Source organism: Venustampulla echinocandica (assembly GCF_003357145.1).
Source record: "Venustampulla echinocandica strain BP 5553 chromosome Unknown scaffold_1, whole genome shotgun sequence".
Lineage (NCBI taxonomy): Eukaryota > Fungi > Ascomycota > Leotiomycetes > Helotiales > Pleuroascaceae > Venustampulla > Venustampulla echinocandica.
This window is the reverse complement of record NW_022474206.1, coordinates 596,700-614,932: the sequence shown is the minus strand read 5'-3', so window position 1 is coordinate 614,932 and position 18,233 is coordinate 596,700. Positions and strand designations below refer to the sequence as shown.

Sequence of the window (18,233 nt, the reverse complement as noted above, 5' to 3'; positions counted from 1 at the left end):
CGAAATCTGTTTGACTGAAGGTGGCTGGAAGACGTCATTGGCAGAATATCAAGTGATGAGCATTTACATCCTCCCACTTCCCAACCTAGCTAAGTAGGAGGTGATATTCCTCATGTCTTTTTCATTCCAAAAAGGCAGATTTCAGCAATGGAACATCTATGCGTATAATATACATTTTAGTTGCTACTAAAAACCTTGAAAGATAACAGAAAATTTTATAGATGGCTACTGTCGCAGCTCAACATTACACCCGCCTGTTATGGACATTACCATCGTAATTCGCTGCTTTTCAACTCCTACTAGCTCTACAAGCTCACCCCCAGGCAATTTAATCGTTGGAAACTTCTGTATAATCCTTACAACCGTGTACGCCGCTTCAGTGAGCGCAAAGTCCACTATCAACGCATAAGAATCAAGCTCATCTCGAGAGAAGAAAACTAGAAGAATGGTGGATACTTACTTCCGAGACATATCCGTGGCCCACCATTGAAAGGCAAATATCCCCATTTCGAATTCGTCTCGTTCTGGCTCAACCCCATCGGCTCGTCCCATCTTTCGGGACGGAAGAGCTCAGCGTCCATGCCATATAGATCGGGCAGTCGATGCATTGTGTATACACTGTATGCGACAGAGCTGCCTTTAGGAATGAGAACTGGAGATGTGCGATCTGGTCCACCGCCAGTTGGAAGGACAGTGGTGCACAGAGCAGTTCGTGCATTGACAGGCACGGGAGGATAAAGTCGAAGGGCTAGCTGACTTAGAACTTGTAAGTGTGGATTGTCAATTTGTGAAACTCACTTTCTTTGAGTACATGCTGAAGATACTTCACATTTCGAAGGTCAGTTCGGGTCAAATCTGTGTTGCCGTTGAGTTCAGAAATCTCAACCCGGAGCTTTTCGAGGACTTGTGGATGTCTGATAAGTAGGAAGAAGGTCCAAGAGAGAAGACAAGCTGTCGTATCTCTACCCGCAGTTAGGATATTGATTATTTGACTTCTCAGCGCGTTCCGATCTGGAGATTTCTTGGCCATTGCCCGCAGGAAAACATATTTCCTCCCTTCATCTTCTGTCATCTCATGTGAGAGATTGCGATCAATGATCTGGTCTGCCAAAAAGCGCACTTTCTCGCACGCGTCTCGGAATTCCTTCCCTCCAACTAGCCAATACAGATCAAGAAGTCGAAATCGCTTGGCAATGTATTCTTGTGCTACGTTGAAGGCCTCCGCAAATGTCTGCTTTCCGGTATTTTCTGGGGCCTTGAGACTTTCTATTGACTCCCCGAATAAGAATGCTGTTGTGACGTCTAGAGTGAGGCGAAAGAAAAGGGGCTGAAGATCCACAACCCTACTGGAAGCTGGTATGTTGTCCAAGAGATTGTCGCAAGCGTCACTGAACATTCCCAAGTCCGCATACTCCTTGAAGTGGAACTGTGGTCGAAGCAGCTCTCGTGATTGCTTCCACTCATGTCCGTCCTGGTTGAATATCCCATCCCCAAACATGGGAAATGTGATCTCCCGCCGAGGCCCCATTCCAAAATCTGCTTGGATTTAGCTCCAGTTGTATTTACTTGACTCTCAGCCGCGTTACCGAGCAGGCCATGATTTAATAACTGACCTCTGAAGTTGGAAGATAAGATAGCCTCCATGTTTGCTGGGTCAACGGTTCCAAATGCCGAATTTCCGAGGAATACTTGCTCCAATGTCCATCCTGTTTGTCGAAAGTGAAACAGGAAAAGTTCCATCAATCGTGATTCTGTGTTAGCACGGAAAATCTGTTCCAAGCGGTCCACGCCAAAAGGACGCTGATTATGGAGCCGGGGGGCTGGAAGACAGCCATGGAGTTCTCCTAACGCTTTATTTGCCTTCAGGGCACTCAGTTACATTCATTTCTTGAATTTTGGGAACCAAACCTGGCGCGGTTCCCTTTTCATCGGCCTGTAGTGTACGAATAAATATATGACGACAAAGGCAATCGGAAGCCGTAGATATATGTGTGTGTAATCCATGGCAGCAGCTGAAGAATTGTTAGACTGCTTTGAATGATATTGCCTCGAAATTATGTACCAACGTTTCTGGGAGGATGCACCAAGAGCCGCTCAAGACTTTGCGTATAGGTATTTGAAGCAATCTTCAGGCTCTATCCAGCCGCATCTACTATTTGGCCGTATTTGGCCTTCTTTTTCCCACCCTTTTAACTGGCAGGATTTAACAAATACAAGAGAGCATACTTAAAATCAGTAAGATGGCCTCTCTAGATATAGGTGAGGATTCAGAGCTGGACATTCCGAACACGGACGTGGATCACGCCAAGCATAATCTGCCCTTCCATTCCTTCCATTGTTCCTGCTCACGATACATTCCTGACAGGTCTGAGAAGTGACACACCCAAAGGCTACTTTCTACTTCCGTTCCAATGCCTTGAAATCCCGACACAGCGGGTGAGCAAGTAGTATAGCGCACACGGCGAGTAGAGCACACGGGTTGTAGGTAAGGCACGTGTAGGTACGAGTAGAGGCGAGGGTAAGCCCATTAGTAGATGGCCGCTTTATTACTATTATTACCGCTTAGTCAAGAGGAGTCGATACTGTTTAGCCGACCTATATAAAATAGTCCTCTCTATTATGTATAAATATATTAAAATAATCAATTGTACTTATCTTTATAGCTCGGAAATTGCCATCATTAGTCACTAGTACCTGAAAGAAGGCAGTGTTGAGGAAAGTGGGTGGACCTGAGACTGATCACATAATAAACCTTTGTTTTCGTTAAAAGGCCTCTTCGAGTTACTGCTATGATGTTGTACAACTCTGTGTGTATTAGCATGGCAAATAATATTTGTTGGTTGCTATGGTGAGCACTTCGTACCTGAAGACGTACTAAAAACGCGTAAAAATAGTTACCGCACCACGAAGTACAGGGGTGTCTTACAGTAGCGCGGTGGCCCGGGAGTTGTCCGGAGTAATAAGGTCGCGACGACACAGACCCGAGACGAACGCAATGGTCAATGCGAGCAATTACCTCTACTTTTACAACCACACTACTGTAACAACAAATCGATTTCCAAATACGGGGGCTTCCTGTAGCATATTTCAGCTACCACGACCACCACCTTGTTTATGATACCCACCGAAGAGATTCGAACGAGATCCCCGATATTACAGAGCTACCCATACCATATCCTCAGTCAAAACCACGGCGCTATTTCTAGGAAGGGTTGGCGGTTGTTTTTGTATTGGGAGGCAGACATGAGTGATGACCAGTCGAGGAACACAGGAGTCTCTGGTCCACCCGAAAATACACATACACACAGATTCTACAGGTACGTGGTTATCCGCTGAGTCGCTATTGAGTCGCCGTGGCAGCTATCCGGCGTCATGGTCTGCACACGGCGGGTTAGGAATCCCACAAAGACATGAACTTTGTGGATTCAAAAACAACCTGGAGTCTACCAAGCGGAAATTGAGAACATCGCTATTCTCCAGACTCTCTCTCAACTCTCCCTCAAGCCCCAAAATGGAGAAATCATTAGCTGACGATATTCTCAAAGAATTCGACCGCATCTTAGCTGGGGACGGCGTTGAAAGATTGGTAGGCCCCGTCGATGTACCTGCTCGAACACTCTCCCCAGTCTCCAGTAGAGCCATGAACAAGCTGAAGAAGCCTGCGCCAACGTCGTCCAACGAGCACCGAAGTATCTCGAAGAACTCGCCAAGCACGATCAGATCTGTGGCCTCGGAGCCCGTCCGCCTCGAATCAACTCCGGAGAGCAGCCAGCAGACTCAGGGCAACAATAGTTCTGAGATAATGCCACATTCGACGAAAGACCTCCCCGCTTTATCCACTCTTACCTCCCAACCTCCTTCAGCGTGGCAGAACTCAGTCCCGCGTGTTGGGAATGGCTTAGTACGGACGATGTCTTCTGAGTTCGGGGTGACTAGGACGCTCTCCAACTCGAACCTGCGCACCGCAGATGATGGCCCCTCCAACACCAATGGTAACACAACGTCGCCGGTCCTAAGCCCAGGAGGAGCCGCCCCACAATGGAGCTCTGCTGTCGGTCGGGCGAACCTAGGGAAGTCTGGGAGAGTCATCGAACGGTTGATGGGAGAAAATGATATGCTCAGACGCGATCTCAACATTGAGCGCCTCAGAGCGGAGGAAATGAGGCAAGCAGTCAAAATGGCCGAGGGCAGGATGGAAGCCTTAACCCAAGAACATGAGGGAAAACTACATGAAGCCGCTATCAACAAGACCCTCTTGAAAAGAAAGGAACGTCAAGTGGATGATTTAAAGGCCCAAATCGATGGTGAGAAGCGAAAGGCAAACAATGCGATGGAGAGCGAACGCACGTGGAGAGACGCGATGGAAAAATTGGAGGAGGAGAGTAAGAGAAAGGTTGAGGAGGCACAGACTATTGCTACGCTAATGGAGGGGAGAAATAATACGATGACTGGTCACTGGAGGGAGCAGGGTGAAGAAGTCCAGCGGGCAATCAACAAGCACAAGAAGGTTATCGAAGTTATAGTTGAGCGGAGGATAAGTGACGACAAGAGAATCAACCTTTTGCAAATTGTGTGCGATCAGCGAGCGGCAGCGACTGAAATCCTAGAGAACAAGAATGCGGAGATCCAGGCTGCTTTCGACGAATACAAGCGAGTGCAAGAAGAAGGATTGGCCGACATCAAGCGCAATGCGAGAGAACGAGAAGAGAGACAGGAAGCAATTATCGAGGAGTCACAGCGGGTGTTAGGAGAATTGAAGTGGGCTTTGGGAGTACAGAAGAACTTACGTGATCCATGAGGGAATGGCGCCGAGGCGGTTTTACGATTTGCAGATTCTTGCCACCAACGACCTATTATTGGGCGGTTTTAATGATTGTTACATATCCACATGTGTATAACGGGGGGGCCTTTAACGACATGCTGCTCGACCATGAGCCCTTTCTTCTAACGACATAAGATTGCATTTGGGATTTGCTCGATATGACCTGGAGCTTATTCACATCCACAGGGGCTGGAATGAAAGGTGTCTGGGAGTTTACTATTTCGTTGCTTTTGCTTTCGGCACTTGCTGGTGGAGAGGAGTGGCAGCGGCGGTCGCGGTAGCGCAACCTACTACTACATTGCCAGCTGCCTTTGTATGAATATCAAGACATAGCTGTACAGAGAAAGCATCGGACTGCGGGCATAAGATAGAGCTCTTTTAATGAATCAACGAGGTGCTTTTGCATTACATGGATAAGGTGTTTGGGGACGTACTACCTTCAAGTACCCCCCCCGCCGCAGAATAGGATAACTATAGCCCTTGCATTTGGAATATTCCACTCGTGGCCTGGAGAGGGAACGAGGTCTATATTCGGATAAGACTACTGCAAGAGCTAATGAGAGTACGGAGTTGCAACTTTGCCACACTTTCGCAATACAAATGCCTCCTCTCGACCCTATTATCAATGCGCGTAAATGCCCAGGGACCACCATCAAGATGGCTGATAGGTGCTATGTGTTGGTGAAGGGGTTATTTGGGCCTTATCCAGAGGGCGTTTAAACAACCCGAGTCTACATGAAAGCGTTTCCTCAGTGTTCCCCCCAGCTTTCATCCCATGTTTTCCAATACTTGTTCTTCGGGTTATTGGCTAGAAAGAAACAGCAGAGCAGTAAGGACTTTAAACTTCTGGTAGGCCTTAGTGCTCGGGATCTCAAGTTGGCGTGAAGTAGTGGCGGGTAAGCTGTGGGTCGATGGTTGAGCCAGTGCTGAACTTTTCCCATGGCTGTCTTTGCGTTGAGCTCTTTAATATGGAGGAGATTCCAACAGCAGCAGTCCTCTATTCAGGTCTGTCTCGTGCGATTAGACCAGCAGGCTGGGAGCGATGTCTCATGGAACTAAGAGGCCGTCAGTCCACGTCGTTAGCATCTGTGCTTGAACCAACGCACCTGTGATCGATAACTTGCTGAGTTTCATAAGACGTGTCTCCCAGAAGAACGTCGTCCTTAAGAGAGTATCTAGTCATCAACAGTAACAGATTCAATAGGGCGGTATGCCCTCCCGTTGTTGCGGCGACACGCATCACATAACACACAACACACAAGGAAACGTCGCTGCTGTTTGCTGAGGCGGTTTCCTTCCCGAAACAAATAAGCACGACCAAACGAAAACAACACTCTCCCTCACTTTTACTTGACCATCCACCTCAAGCAGTACTTGTTCAACTTCATCCACTGCAAGTATACATCATGGCTCCTCCAAGATCTGGAGCGAGCGGCTACCAATCCCCCAATCGTGGAAGACCTGCCTCTTCAATTCGCAGCTCAGCAATTCCACTCGACAAGTACCTAGTATTTGGCGGCGATTGGTATTTCCGTAAGGATGGTATCGTAGACGTCAAGAATCGATTCCAAGCAGCATTGCAAACGGAGGGCAAGGTAAGTTCTTCTTTCACCCCGAATCTCCATGCACTCCCGTTCCCGGAGTCCATATTCTGTTTGATATCACATGTTAAGCAGGCCGAGCAAACCAACATCAACACCAAACTCCGCTCAGTTAATGCTCTCTGGCTTAGGTGATGCTAATGGTCGATCTGATGCTAATAATGGTTTCTGTAGGCCGCCAAGTGCGAGTGGAATGACGAAACTTACACCTTCGACATCACTTGCAGCCCCCAGGATGCCAAACTTGTCCACCACCTGTTCTTCGGTGCTATATCTAGTGTAATTAAGGAGGAAGAACAGAAGAATGGTATTCGTGAGGCAGTTATTTGCCCTGAGCGCAATGAATCGGACAGCGACAGCGACAGCAGCAACTGTTCAGATTCAGATTCCAATGAGAGCGATGCTGCCATGAGAGTAGATGAAGATGGGCCGGTAAGTCCTCTGCGATTCAACCGCGCTATCACTTTACTAATACTTCCCAAGATCGAGAGCTGGAAGATCCAACGTCTTACGGCTTGGATGGCTCAACAGGGACTCCAGCCTGGCCCGCAGTTTGGTGCTGCAGCTCAGGAACTCGACTCCACTAAGACATCCGCTGACCAGTATCCTCCTGAGATCGTGAACTTGCAATTCAAGCATATCTGGCGCTCGGGGGCAGACATTCATTGCGTAACCGATGGCGATCTTCAGCAATTGAACCAATTGACAGGCTGTCAGCTTGTGAAAGGTCTGGACGGCGGCATGGTCTATATCGGTGCTGGTGCAGAGCAGGATATTCATCTGGCTGTCTTGAAGTTGGATAACATTCGCAAGTATTCGGTTGGTTACGTCTTGTGCGCGGAATTCCCACCTTCTAACTTGATACCCAGGGCCCAAAGACATACAATGCTCACCTTTTTTACACCGAAGAAACAGAAGACTTCGAACTCGCCTTCAAATATTTAACAGGCGTAAAGATATCCAAGAAACGGTTCTTCCAGACCACCTTACTCGACAATGTGGAAGAGTTATCCAGCGACATAAACAATTACGACAATCTTGACAAAGCTCTTACTATTCGCTGCGCACCCTGGGTCCCCCATCAATCATTGCCTCACAAGAGCCAGTATATGCCAACGAGTACCGTCAAACTTCCGGTATCGATCACAAAAGGGGAGGACAAGGGCAAAGAGCGAGAAGAGTGGGTTGGGTTTATTTTCAACCAAAACCAGAGCTGCTCGGGTAATCCCTTGAGGCACTTTTCTCTGCAACAGCCCGAGGACAATGCTTTGAAGGGAATTGCCGCAAAACCATCCAAAGACAAGGCGTTAGAGACAGCCCACCAACCTCGCCAGTTAGAGAGCGACCCAAAGGTTGCTGAGATTGAGAGGTGGAATGCCCATGTTCCAAAGGCGGCCCCGGTGACCCCCAAATCAGCTAAGGTTGAACTACCAGTGACGAATCGGAAGCCTTTTTGGGATAGTTATAGGGAATGGGGTTCTAAGCCAGATAAAGAGGCCGCTCCTTTGAGACAATCTCCAGCATCAGCTGCGAATACCATTGGTGGCAACGGCCCGCTGTCCCCAATTGGCACAAGCCATAATTTGCCTGCTGTGGCTCTGAGACAAGAGCAGAAAGCCAGGGCGAAGAAACCCGAGGAAACCAAGGCGCCTAGGAATGTTTCTGGTGGCGATAGGCGCTCTTCGTCAATGAAAACAACTCCGAATAACAATCTGGTGAAGGTTGGTGCTGTCGCTACACCACTTCCTAACGAGCCCATACGTTGCAGCCTCCTCGATGAAGGCATATCTAACCTGGGATCCGGGTTTGAACCACTTACTCCAGTCCAGCAATTTCCAATTGATAGTTTGCAGGCCGTCGATGAAGTTGGTACTAGGACCTACCGGAGCACGATGAACCAGAAGGCCGGTAAACCCAGAAACTCGATGACTAACAATCAAAATCCAACTCGAGGACGACTTCCACTTCCCAGCCCACCAAGATATAGAGAGAGCAAGACTGTCGAAGATCCCCCTGCAGATCCTACCATAGACTTTGTGGAAACGTTCAAGACAAACTTTGACATGATGATGCAGGAACTCCGTGGATTTCGAGGGTCAATGGCAGTCGAGGCTGAGTTTGGCCGCATTCTTATCAGAGACGTCAAGTCCAAACTCGTCGCGGACAAAGACATGCCGGATTTAACAATGGATCGTAAGAAATTGGACTTTGTGTTAAGCCCCTCGCCATTTCCTAACGGCAGCCAGCCATCGGCATCATTCACCAACAAGCTTACTACTTCGGCCGCGGATTCCGATGACCTTGTGAAGATGAAAAAGTCTGATGGAACGGCACTTTGGGAGTCAAGAATCAGTTTTCCTTGGGAAATCATTTACGAGTTTATTTTTCATGACATCAATCCCGGAATGCCTCGTGAGCCATTCACAATTGAAATCGACGGCGAGCGCTTCTCATCCGAAATCAAGTTCCGCCAAGACATGGGAAGCATCTTTGTCCACGGGGCTAAGAGGCACTGGGACTTCAGGGTCGTTGCCAGTGGAGTTGAAAACAACCAGGATTTAAAGGATAGGTACCGTCCGCTCGAGGAAGCTATACGCGAGTCTCTTTTCGTTCCGTACGTATGCAAGAGCCTCCACTGTTACATGACTGATATTTTTAGACCTAATGCACGGAAACCGGAGCTCTGTTTTGAGTTAAGCAAATCTCTTCGCAACAAGTTCAAGCTCGATGAAATCCGCGTTCACCGAATTAGCCGGTACAGGAGCAGGGACCGGAATTCAGTTCTTAAAATCTCCGAAATCCAAGCCCTAGACACCAATGCCAGAGGAGTTCCTGAGATGGACCTAGTCGTGTTCAAGGCATGGCTCAACACCATCCAATCGAGAAAGGCCTGTCAGAAACTTGATTCTTGGTACCAAGCCAGCATCTCATGTATCAAGGCACATGAAATGCTCAAAGAAAATAAAACTCTTGAACTGGGTGAGGAGGCAGGTTGGACACCCGTTAGCCTCTCGCGGATCGATACCGCTAAAGCTTTGGTTGTGCCGGCCTGTCAGATGCTGAAGCAGATGGATGCCATTGGCTATCACAACGACAATGGTGTCGAGCGTAAGACCCGTGCCCCACCGCCCACACCTGCCGGAACCAAAGCTCCTGAGCCGGAGATCATGTTCTGGTAAGCTCAAGTTGTGAATAAATTTGCGGCTGGTCCTTTCTGTTCATTACACCCAAGGTACTAGCTACTGTCATTGCGTCGTTCGAACTATGATCTAGCTGTCAGTGCGTTTTGGAGCGTTAGATGCTAGCACACTGTTATTAGAGCATATTTGGAGCTGGCGTTTTGTACATTAGATTAGAGTCTCGGTTACTTTTATGGGCTCTTGGAATGATGCTTTGCTTACCTAGGTAGACGGTCATCATAACATTCTGTAGTAGCTATACACCAGGTACCTGAAATACAAATCCAATATTCTCCTCACCTGCTCAGCTTCCGACCTTAGCAATTTAATTCCTTGTATTTTTGCTGTCCAGCGTATACAGCTTTAGAAATATTATGACTAAGTCATGCCCGCAACAAAGCTATGCCCTACTTACATATGATTTCACCTAATTAACCTTGCGTAGGTAGTGAATAACCAAAACGGCTATGGCGTGGCCGATGATAAAACTTCATACGACTCAAATGAAACTAACCAGAACCACAAGGTGACAAGGTATTGTGCAGCGCATAGCCGCCTTTGCCTACTAACGATATTGACTAACCATCTCTAGTCTTTGCACATCCTCGGGCCCCCTTTCGAATCGTTTAGGAGCCTTTTCACCTTTGCAACTCTATCTTTGGACCCAGATCTTTAGCCTTTAATCCTTCACATCTCTAAGTAAGTATCCTGGTTGAAGTCTATAATATCGTTAACAATTCTGTAGAATATCTGCTGTTAATAACTCGAATCTCTTAATAACCTTTCAACATCCCTCTAGGTTAGGTTAGAAAATTAAAAACGCTAGAACTGTTCGATAAAGGTATAGGTCGGGCCCTGAGTGCAGACTGCACTATATTCCTAGTAGGAAGTGAGGTTGGATGTCACCGGGGCAGAGAAATTGCCTTGGTGGCGTATATCTATGGAGTCATTAGAATCAGATGCACTAGATTCGATTTCGGCAAGAAGACAAAATTTGCAGATTGTATCGTCTTTCCATAGCTGGAAGAAGCTAGTCGTGCTATTCCGTCGTAATGCACCGCATGTTACTACGCTAGTATGGCTTAGATGAATAGAGGCCCTACAATCAACCAGCTTCGTGGCATAGATAGAGAACCTAAAGACCATCCACAAACCTGTGCCAAGGTTTTAACATACCGGTCCGACTACTCAAGGATAATGCCCTAATACTACTATATATGTTAACTCTAAAGCCAAAGGGTTACCAGCTATTTGCCGCGTTCTGGATATTGACGCAGCAGCTAAGGCGGCTTCATCTGCGACGAGACGGGGCTGGGAAAGACATTGACAGTGATACTATGTATATGCCTAAACGTGTATCTGGGGCTCTTTGCACCTAGCCTTTCCAATCCTTTGCCGTCTCCTCAACCGATATACCTAAACTCCCTTCACCAAACTGACAAAACAATATATATTTGACAGCATATACCTACCTGACAAACTTGCCTTGTATCCTCTAGAGCCTATATGGTAAGTTTACCTCTGACCAACCTAGTATCACGATCTACACCGTCGTTAGAGCTGATTGATCCCATAATTGATGTCTATTATCCATATCTGGGATTAGCTCCAGCTACTTCCTTTTGAATTTCCCTGTGGTCATTCCATGGAACTTGGGAAGGTTGTTTTCGATAGATCGCCTAGACATTCGTTGTCGACGTTGCCTTTATGATCTTGTAATAGTTGACTAGTTCCACATAGCTGCATGCCCTGCTATATTCACCCATGCCCATTCCATACGTTGCTTAGTTGGGTTTTAAGGTATATGTGTAGCACGATACATCGGGGGAAAGGGGATAACAAATAGTGTACTCAGACACAAAAACTGGCCGATATAAAGATGGTTTAACAGCGAGACGTAGAGTAGCTAATGACTATCCCATTCTACATCTCACATCTTATACTACCCAAACAGCCTTCCCCAACTTATTTCTCTATGACGCAGTTAAACATAGGACGGGACGGCTCTGTTTAAATCATCTAGCACCAAGCGTACTACGTAGGTACATATACATCTTATGTATTTTTACGAAACAACATAAGAAAATACAACACATAGAGACCGCAGATTTCAATTTAATGTTTTATATTGCAAACGATGCTGCCATATCACGCATACAAGTCTACAACAATTCCAACATGTCACACCCATCCGTTTCCGTCATAGGAATAAATAAGTATAGGCGTCAGATATCTCTCCTTCCCATCCCCATCCAAGTCCATTCTATCCCCTCAAAATGTACCTGTATCCACCCCCAGCCCTTCCGTCCCCCATTTCCCCCTACCCTATGTCCAACTAAAAATAAACAAAGGTCCCCAGGTCATGTGGGTGTATTTAACTCGCCAAATTTAAGTCACCAACCATCCTCGTAACCCCCCTGATTAAGATGTACATAAGAAAGGCAATCGGGGAAAATTTTGTAGAGTGGATGATTTGGCCCCTTCCTTGGCCCATAAAATCGCAAAACGAAGGAAAAAAAGAAAGAGTTAACATGATCATGTTTTGTAAAATTCGGCAGCAACGAAGCAGAAGACAAAACCACACAGCAGCGTGTGTAAATGCAGTGCAACAAAAGCTGGCCACGAGCGCCCCTGAACCCGTTACAAACGCCGTTTCTCTTATTCCCATCGAAGAATCCCGACCACCATAGATCCCTCCGCCCCGTAAACGCCGCGCTGAGTAGTTCCTGACGACTAAAAACAAAAAAGAGCACAAGAAAATTGATAAGGCGCCATGGTAGGCAGCGGTAGTTGAAATAAAGATTGGCAAAAACGGTTAATGGAAGTACAAGTCTACCGAGTAGGCGTATTGCCATGACTCATGTAGTCGGGTGTATGTGAGGCCACTGCACGTGGGGTTGGCTCTTCGTCGGTAGGATCGATGTCTGCAGAGGACTTAGGCGTTTGGTTCACGTCGACCTCGGTTACCCTACCACCCGGCGAAGTGAACGGTTCTGGAGGCGTCAAAGCTGCTTTGGTGATCTCAGGTGTTAGGGCGGCTTCCTCGGATACCGTGGGTGGTGGTTCGACGGCTTCAGTCCCTGCTGTTACGTCTGGTGTAGATACCACACTTCCCCGGCTATTCGTGCGCATCATCTCGGTGCCGAGCTTCGATCCTCGGTGAGCCTTTGTGGTTTGCTTTGGGCTCTTCTCGCGTGCACTGCCCCCGAGCTCGTCATCCTCATCGTCTCCAGACTCGGCACATTCATGACGGTGCTTCTCCATCGATTCCCTCTTGGCCTTCATTTTTTCGGTTGATCGCTGCCGAAGTGGAATCTTCTGGGGGTGCTCCAGTCGACCAGGAGCGGATTGCTCGTGCAGGATACGTAGAGGGAGTTGCTTCGGAATGTCACGACCCTCAAGAATAGACTCTTCGTTTCGGATTCCAAGACCCGAAGGGTCATCCCACTCACCGGTTGACTTCCGGTCAATAATGATAGGAAGCTCATCATTCATGAGCGACTCTGTATCTCCAAAAAGGCTAGAGCTTATAGAGTCTTCGCGGCTTGAGCCTCTGAAACTACCTCCTGGCACATGAGCATATCCTGAAGAGCCAGATGTTGGGCTATCATCAAGCCGAAGGCTTTCTTGGCGCAACCCCGAAGGTTGTGGGTAACCTAAGGGGGCTGATGGACTCTGACCTGGCTCAGGAGCCTTCCACTGACAAAGTCTGCACAAGACTTCTGTCAGCTTCGAGGTAGTTGGCGGCTTCTCAATCAGAGCGTCAAAATGATGAGGTGCTTGGAGCTCCTTCAAGTATCCGGTAACCGCAACGATAGGTGTATTGGAGTTTGCGCTCTTCGTATCTCGAATCATTCGTGCAACATCTGCTCCGTTGATCTGAGGTAATTTGAATTCCATGAGGATGATGTCAAATTTGATGTCGCCCACAGCATACCGCAGCGCCTCGGTTCCATTGCTGACAGTGATGGTGCGGCATCTCAACTTCTCAAGAAGCTTCTCCATGACCATTCTTGAAACGGGATGATCTTCGCAGATGAGCACATCCAAGGGGCGAAAGACGGGTCCATCTCCTGGATTAATCTGTGACATGCGTCTTGAGCTCTGGCGTCGCCTTTGAACGCGAAGTAAAGCATTCGCTTTGTCGCCTTCATTATCTGATGACGATGGTGACATGTCGAAGACTTGACTCCTGCGCTTCCGGTGGGAGAAGAGGTCGGCTGTACTAGGACTGCCCTCTTGAGAGCCAACAGTTTGAGATCGGGCCCGTGTCGAAGAACCACTTGACTGTCGGGGAGTGGACATCTTCTGGGGTGATATAGCTAATGGCGGAGGGCCGTTTCCACGAGCCTTGATTGGTGATGCCGCAGCTGAGCTACTGGCCTTCTGAAGAGTTGGAGGCATGCGAGGTAGGTCGAAGAAGCTGCCAGGGGCAAGGGAATTGCCCGATGGATTAGACAGACCTGAGCCGCCGTTGCTGGATGCTTTGCGTTTGCCTTCCCCGTTCAGACCCGCAACGAACGATACGAGGAGGGGAGAAGATGGCTGAGAAGCTCTATTAGGTGATGAGTTGGCTTGGCCCAGTCCTGATGGAGACGAGGGACGATTCACAACTTTGGCATCCGAAAGCGTCCTTTGTATGGGCATTGGTAGGATGGGGCTGCGTTCCAAAGTTGGTCCTGGCGAAGTGGCACTGGGAGGCCCTGAGCCGGGAGATGTAACGGATTTGCTTTGTGCAGCCATTGCCTCGGCGCGAAGCTTCTGAATAACATCTTTGTTTGCCTTTTCTAGCACTGGCAAATTCTTGAACGCAAAATTGCCGAAGTCATCAGCAACGACAGGTTCGCTAAGCCTGCGACTCTTGGAGTCCCGCACGTGCGGCGGAATGTGCAACGGCATCAGGCCGCGCTTGATGGAGTTTACTTGAGATCTGACACGGGACAACGCATCGTGAGGTCGTTCCTGGTAGTCGCCTGGGGTCGAGGTTGGGGGTGAAGATTGATCCTCGAGCTCTTCAGCAAAAGCTTGTAGAGTAGCGCCACGAGCATCAAAATACTCGGTGTCCTCTGGGTTCTCGGGTGCTGGAACAAATTGCGCATCATCATGCAGAAGCTTATCCCAATCTATGCCCTCAAACCACGGGGAATTTCGAATTTCCTCTCCACCACAGCAGTACTTCTCGCTGGTGTTCCCGCCGAGCCGCTCGCGTGGGTCAAGACAGAGAAGCTTGTTCATCAAATCCTTTGCCTCGGGAGAAACTTCGGCCTCGTCATCATCTGGCCAAGAAATCCTGCGTGCAAGTATGTTCTCAAATACTTCATCTGGAGTTCCAGCATGGAATGGAGGATAGCCATATAGGAACTCAAACATAATACACCCGACGGACCACCAATCACTCATCTCATCCTGACCAACACCTTTCACGGTTTCAGGGGCCAAGTAATCCGGCGTCCCCACAAAGCGCCGATTGGTATCATCAGGGTCGAACAGAGCCATTGGCGGAGGCATCATACTCGTTTGTGGTGGCGTATTATTCTTGTTCTCGGAGCTTGAATGGGTCGACGTGTGGTGGAGAGACAAAAAATCTGGCGACCCGCCTTCATTCTCACTCATTTCGTCCACAGTTGGTCTCCTCTGGTTCATCCATTGTTGTCCCTGGGTATCATTAAGAGAAAAGCTTGTAAATAAATTGCTCAGAGACTCGCTGTTGCCACTGTCACTTCTGACAGAAGCCCGTCGAGAATCCTTACTGAATGTGTTCTCTCGAGTGAGACTGAAATATGACGGAGTGCTTAGAATTGGCGCGAGATCTGGCGTCATTTGCGGAGTGGAACCGGGGGAGTGATGACCTTGGAAATCGAACGAAGTCGAACGAGACGAGCTTATCGACGTCGTACGTGCAAACGGCCCTTGTTTGAGCAAATCAGGTGCCGATTCATTTGTAGTACTGTTAAGAACTCGCTTTTGACGACCGATCAATCCCATCCTTGAGAGCCCAAAATCGGTCAGCTTAAGATGACCTTTTTGATCGATGAGAAGATTATCAGGCTTCAGATCTCTATGGACAATTCCTCGATTGTGAAGATGCTCCACACCAAGAATGACTTCACCAAGATACTTCTTAGCCCAATCCTCAGGCAAGCCCCCTAGCACCTTGATGAGAGATGCACAATCTCCGCCATTCAGATACTCCATGACCAAGTATAGATAATCTTTACTCGAGAATGTCCAATAAAGCTTTGCAACAAAATCACTTTCACCCTGCCACATCATAATAGCCCGCTCTGCCTTGACATTTGTGACTTGATTTTTTGCAACCATATCAGCCTTCTTTAACACCTTGATCGCATAGTAGTCGCCAGTAGATCTCTTCTTCGCCAAGTAGACGCTTCCAAATGCGCCCTTGCTTATCGGTTTGATGATCTCGAAATCCTTGATTGACGGCGGGACAGCTCTAGCTTGGGGAGCGCTGACGGCACTCATGCGAGGCGACGGTGGAGGACGAGACGGGTCCGAACCAGCAGCTGAGGACTGACGTCTGTGATGGTGCGGTATCAGAGCAGGCGAACTGAACTCACTGCCCGGCAGCATAGGAGATGCTGTTGGGGAGACGATCCCCTCGTGAGCAATTGGCAATGAGCGTGGTTTAGTTATTCTTAGGGGTGACGATGGAGGCATCCTAACAGGAGACTCCTGTCGGTGCGGCGAAGATGTCCCTGGAATAATTATGCTTCTCCGGTGTCGTTGACGAGAGCTTGCGGCTCGACGAAGGTCTCCAAATTCAGATACAGGCGATTCCGTTCGTGCAGGTGGCCTAGACATTAAGGATGATGATCTAACGCTTGCTTCGCTATCTCCAGCATCGCTCTCAAAGTACAAAGACTGTCGCCGAGAGCCTTGAGATTGTCCGAGGATGCTCATCGGGCCTTGGGACCTGGGAGTTGGGCATTCTTTGGGGCTACTTGATCTTACTGAACCACCGTTCGACGCAGATCGATTGCCCTCTGTATGCCGTCCTAACTCAGCATCCCGAAGAGCACATGCAAGCGGTGATGGACCCTCAAACGATCCAGAGAAGAAGCCATCATCGTTGGCGGGCGTCTTCTCGTCTTCCTCGGATTCGGAATCACTGAGTTCGCCAGCAGCAATTCGAGCAGCTTTTCGCATAGCTTCCTCAATGCAATCTTGAACAATGACTGAAAACTCCATACGAATGCGCTCGGAGTACTCGATGATTCTGCGATGGCGAAGGACAGCCTCAACTTTCGCCTTCGCTGCCCTCTCACTATCAGCACAGAGCAATGCTAACCCTTGCTCTTGCTCGAGCGTGTTTGTGCTGGGGGACTGCCATTGTATGACCTGAGATAGCCGAGATTCTGATTGAGGGGATTGGGTGCGAAACTCGCCAGGAGCTTGCGAGAGTGCCTCTTTGATAGCCGGAGTGCTAATCTCGATGGATGTATCACACAGATCAAGTAACAGTTCGACGATTCTTGCCTGTGGCCGTCGCACGGCGAAAGATCGTGCACGAGCATGACCAAACCCAGTGGAGGACGAATCTCGAGATCTAGCCGGCGTACCAGGGGAAGCTGTGCCAGAGGATGAAGCCGGTGATGGCGCGGGACCAATCGGCATGCCCTTATACTCAGCTTGAGGTGGTGCCAAAGACTGCAGTTCACCGACATTGCCTCTAGCCCTCCGAGCTTCCAGAGCATCTAGTACTTTGACAATGGCGTGCCGATGCTCAATGAGATTTTCTTGACACATTTGGACTTCCATCTCTGCCTTGTGTTCCTGAAGACACAGCTCGGTATGCTTCTCAAACCACCATGGGGGGATTTGACGTTCACAGATGCGGCATAGGACCGGGAGAGGCGGGGCGTGATGTGCTGGATCTCGAAGACCGACTTCAGCTAGGGTTGTGAGGTAACTTGCGAGAACCTCGGCGCCCGAACCGAGAGAATCGACAATCACAGCTGGTAGGTCGATTTGAATCTCGCGAGGTGCAATCCAGGGCCGTATCATCCACATGGTCTACACAGCACAATTAGCTTTTGATAGTCTAGATAAACAGGCAAACTTACATGACTTTCTCCTCCGGATGAACGATCATAGACCATAATTCCCTGGCCTTCCAAATCAATTGTAGCAGGAGGCTCGACCTCATTGGCAGGTTCTTCGCCGCCCTCCAACTGATCCGGAACCTCGACAGGTCTCAGCTTCGACGCCGGACCTAATTCAACCGTGAATCTGATAATTTGGCTGCGGGAATCATCCTTCTTCATGGACTCGACCACCTCTGAGAAGACCTCATTATTGTCACTAACCACAAAACTCTTGATCGGCTTCCCTTGGATCGACTCGAGTGGTGTGCCGATTACGTCCACCCACGAGGGACTGACCCACCTGATGTTGCCATCCAGACTGAGATCCATGACAACATTCAGGGTTTGCTCTGCTGCCTCACGAAGGTCTTCTCTCTCTTCGCGGATATCGGCACTCAGAGAACGCTCCATCTGATCACCAGCCTGCGCCCGCAGGTGGGACACAACTGGTGGTGCCAGTGTGCTTGGTTTTTCCTCCTCCATTGGTGTGATTAAAGAGATTCCTCCGAATCACCCCTTCCTTGCC

At 48.7% G+C, this 18,233-nt stretch overlaps 4 protein-coding genes across 4 annotated transcripts; 2 read left to right on the top strand and 2 right to left on the bottom strand.

The window, feature by feature from the left end:
* Positions 1-225: 225 nt before the first annotated feature.
* On the bottom strand, positions 226-1,644 carry BP5553_02733 (Uncharacterized protein; the record flags this gene model as incomplete). The annotated part of the gene is made up of 4 exons (XM_032011356.1): positions 226-395; positions 461-748; positions 799-1,536; positions 1,614-1,644. The coding sequence occupies 4 exons, from the start codon at positions 1,642-1,644 to the stop codon at positions 226-228; spliced, it is 1,227 nt and encodes a 408-aa protein (XP_031871049.1).
* A 1,867-nt stretch (positions 1,645-3,511) lies between these two features.
* On the top strand, positions 3,512-4,798 carry BP5553_02732 (uncharacterized protein; the record flags this gene model as incomplete). Its single annotated transcript, XM_032011355.1, has 1 exon — positions 3,512-4,798. One exon carries the CDS (start codon positions 3,512-3,514, stop codon positions 4,796-4,798), a length of 1,287 nt encoding a protein of 428 aa, XP_031871048.1.
* Positions 4,799-6,228: 1,430 nt separating this feature from the next.
* BP5553_02731 (uncharacterized protein) lies at positions 6,229-9,602 on the top strand (the record flags this gene model as incomplete). Its single annotated transcript, XM_032011354.1, has 5 exons — positions 6,229-6,417; positions 6,598-6,855; positions 6,907-7,242; positions 7,293-9,037; positions 9,083-9,602. 5 exons carry the CDS (start codon positions 6,229-6,231, stop codon positions 9,600-9,602), a joined length of 3,048 nt encoding a protein of 1,015 aa, XP_031871047.1.
* A 2,832-nt stretch (positions 9,603-12,434) lies between these two features.
* BP5553_02730 (putative Serine kinase cek1) lies at positions 12,435-18,190 on the bottom strand (the record flags this gene model as incomplete). The annotated part of the gene is made up of 2 exons (XM_032011353.1): positions 12,435-17,636; positions 17,687-18,190. 2 exons carry the CDS (start codon positions 18,188-18,190, stop codon positions 12,435-12,437), a joined length of 5,706 nt encoding a protein of 1,901 aa, XP_031871046.1.
* Positions 18,191-18,233: the final 43 nt, after the last annotated feature.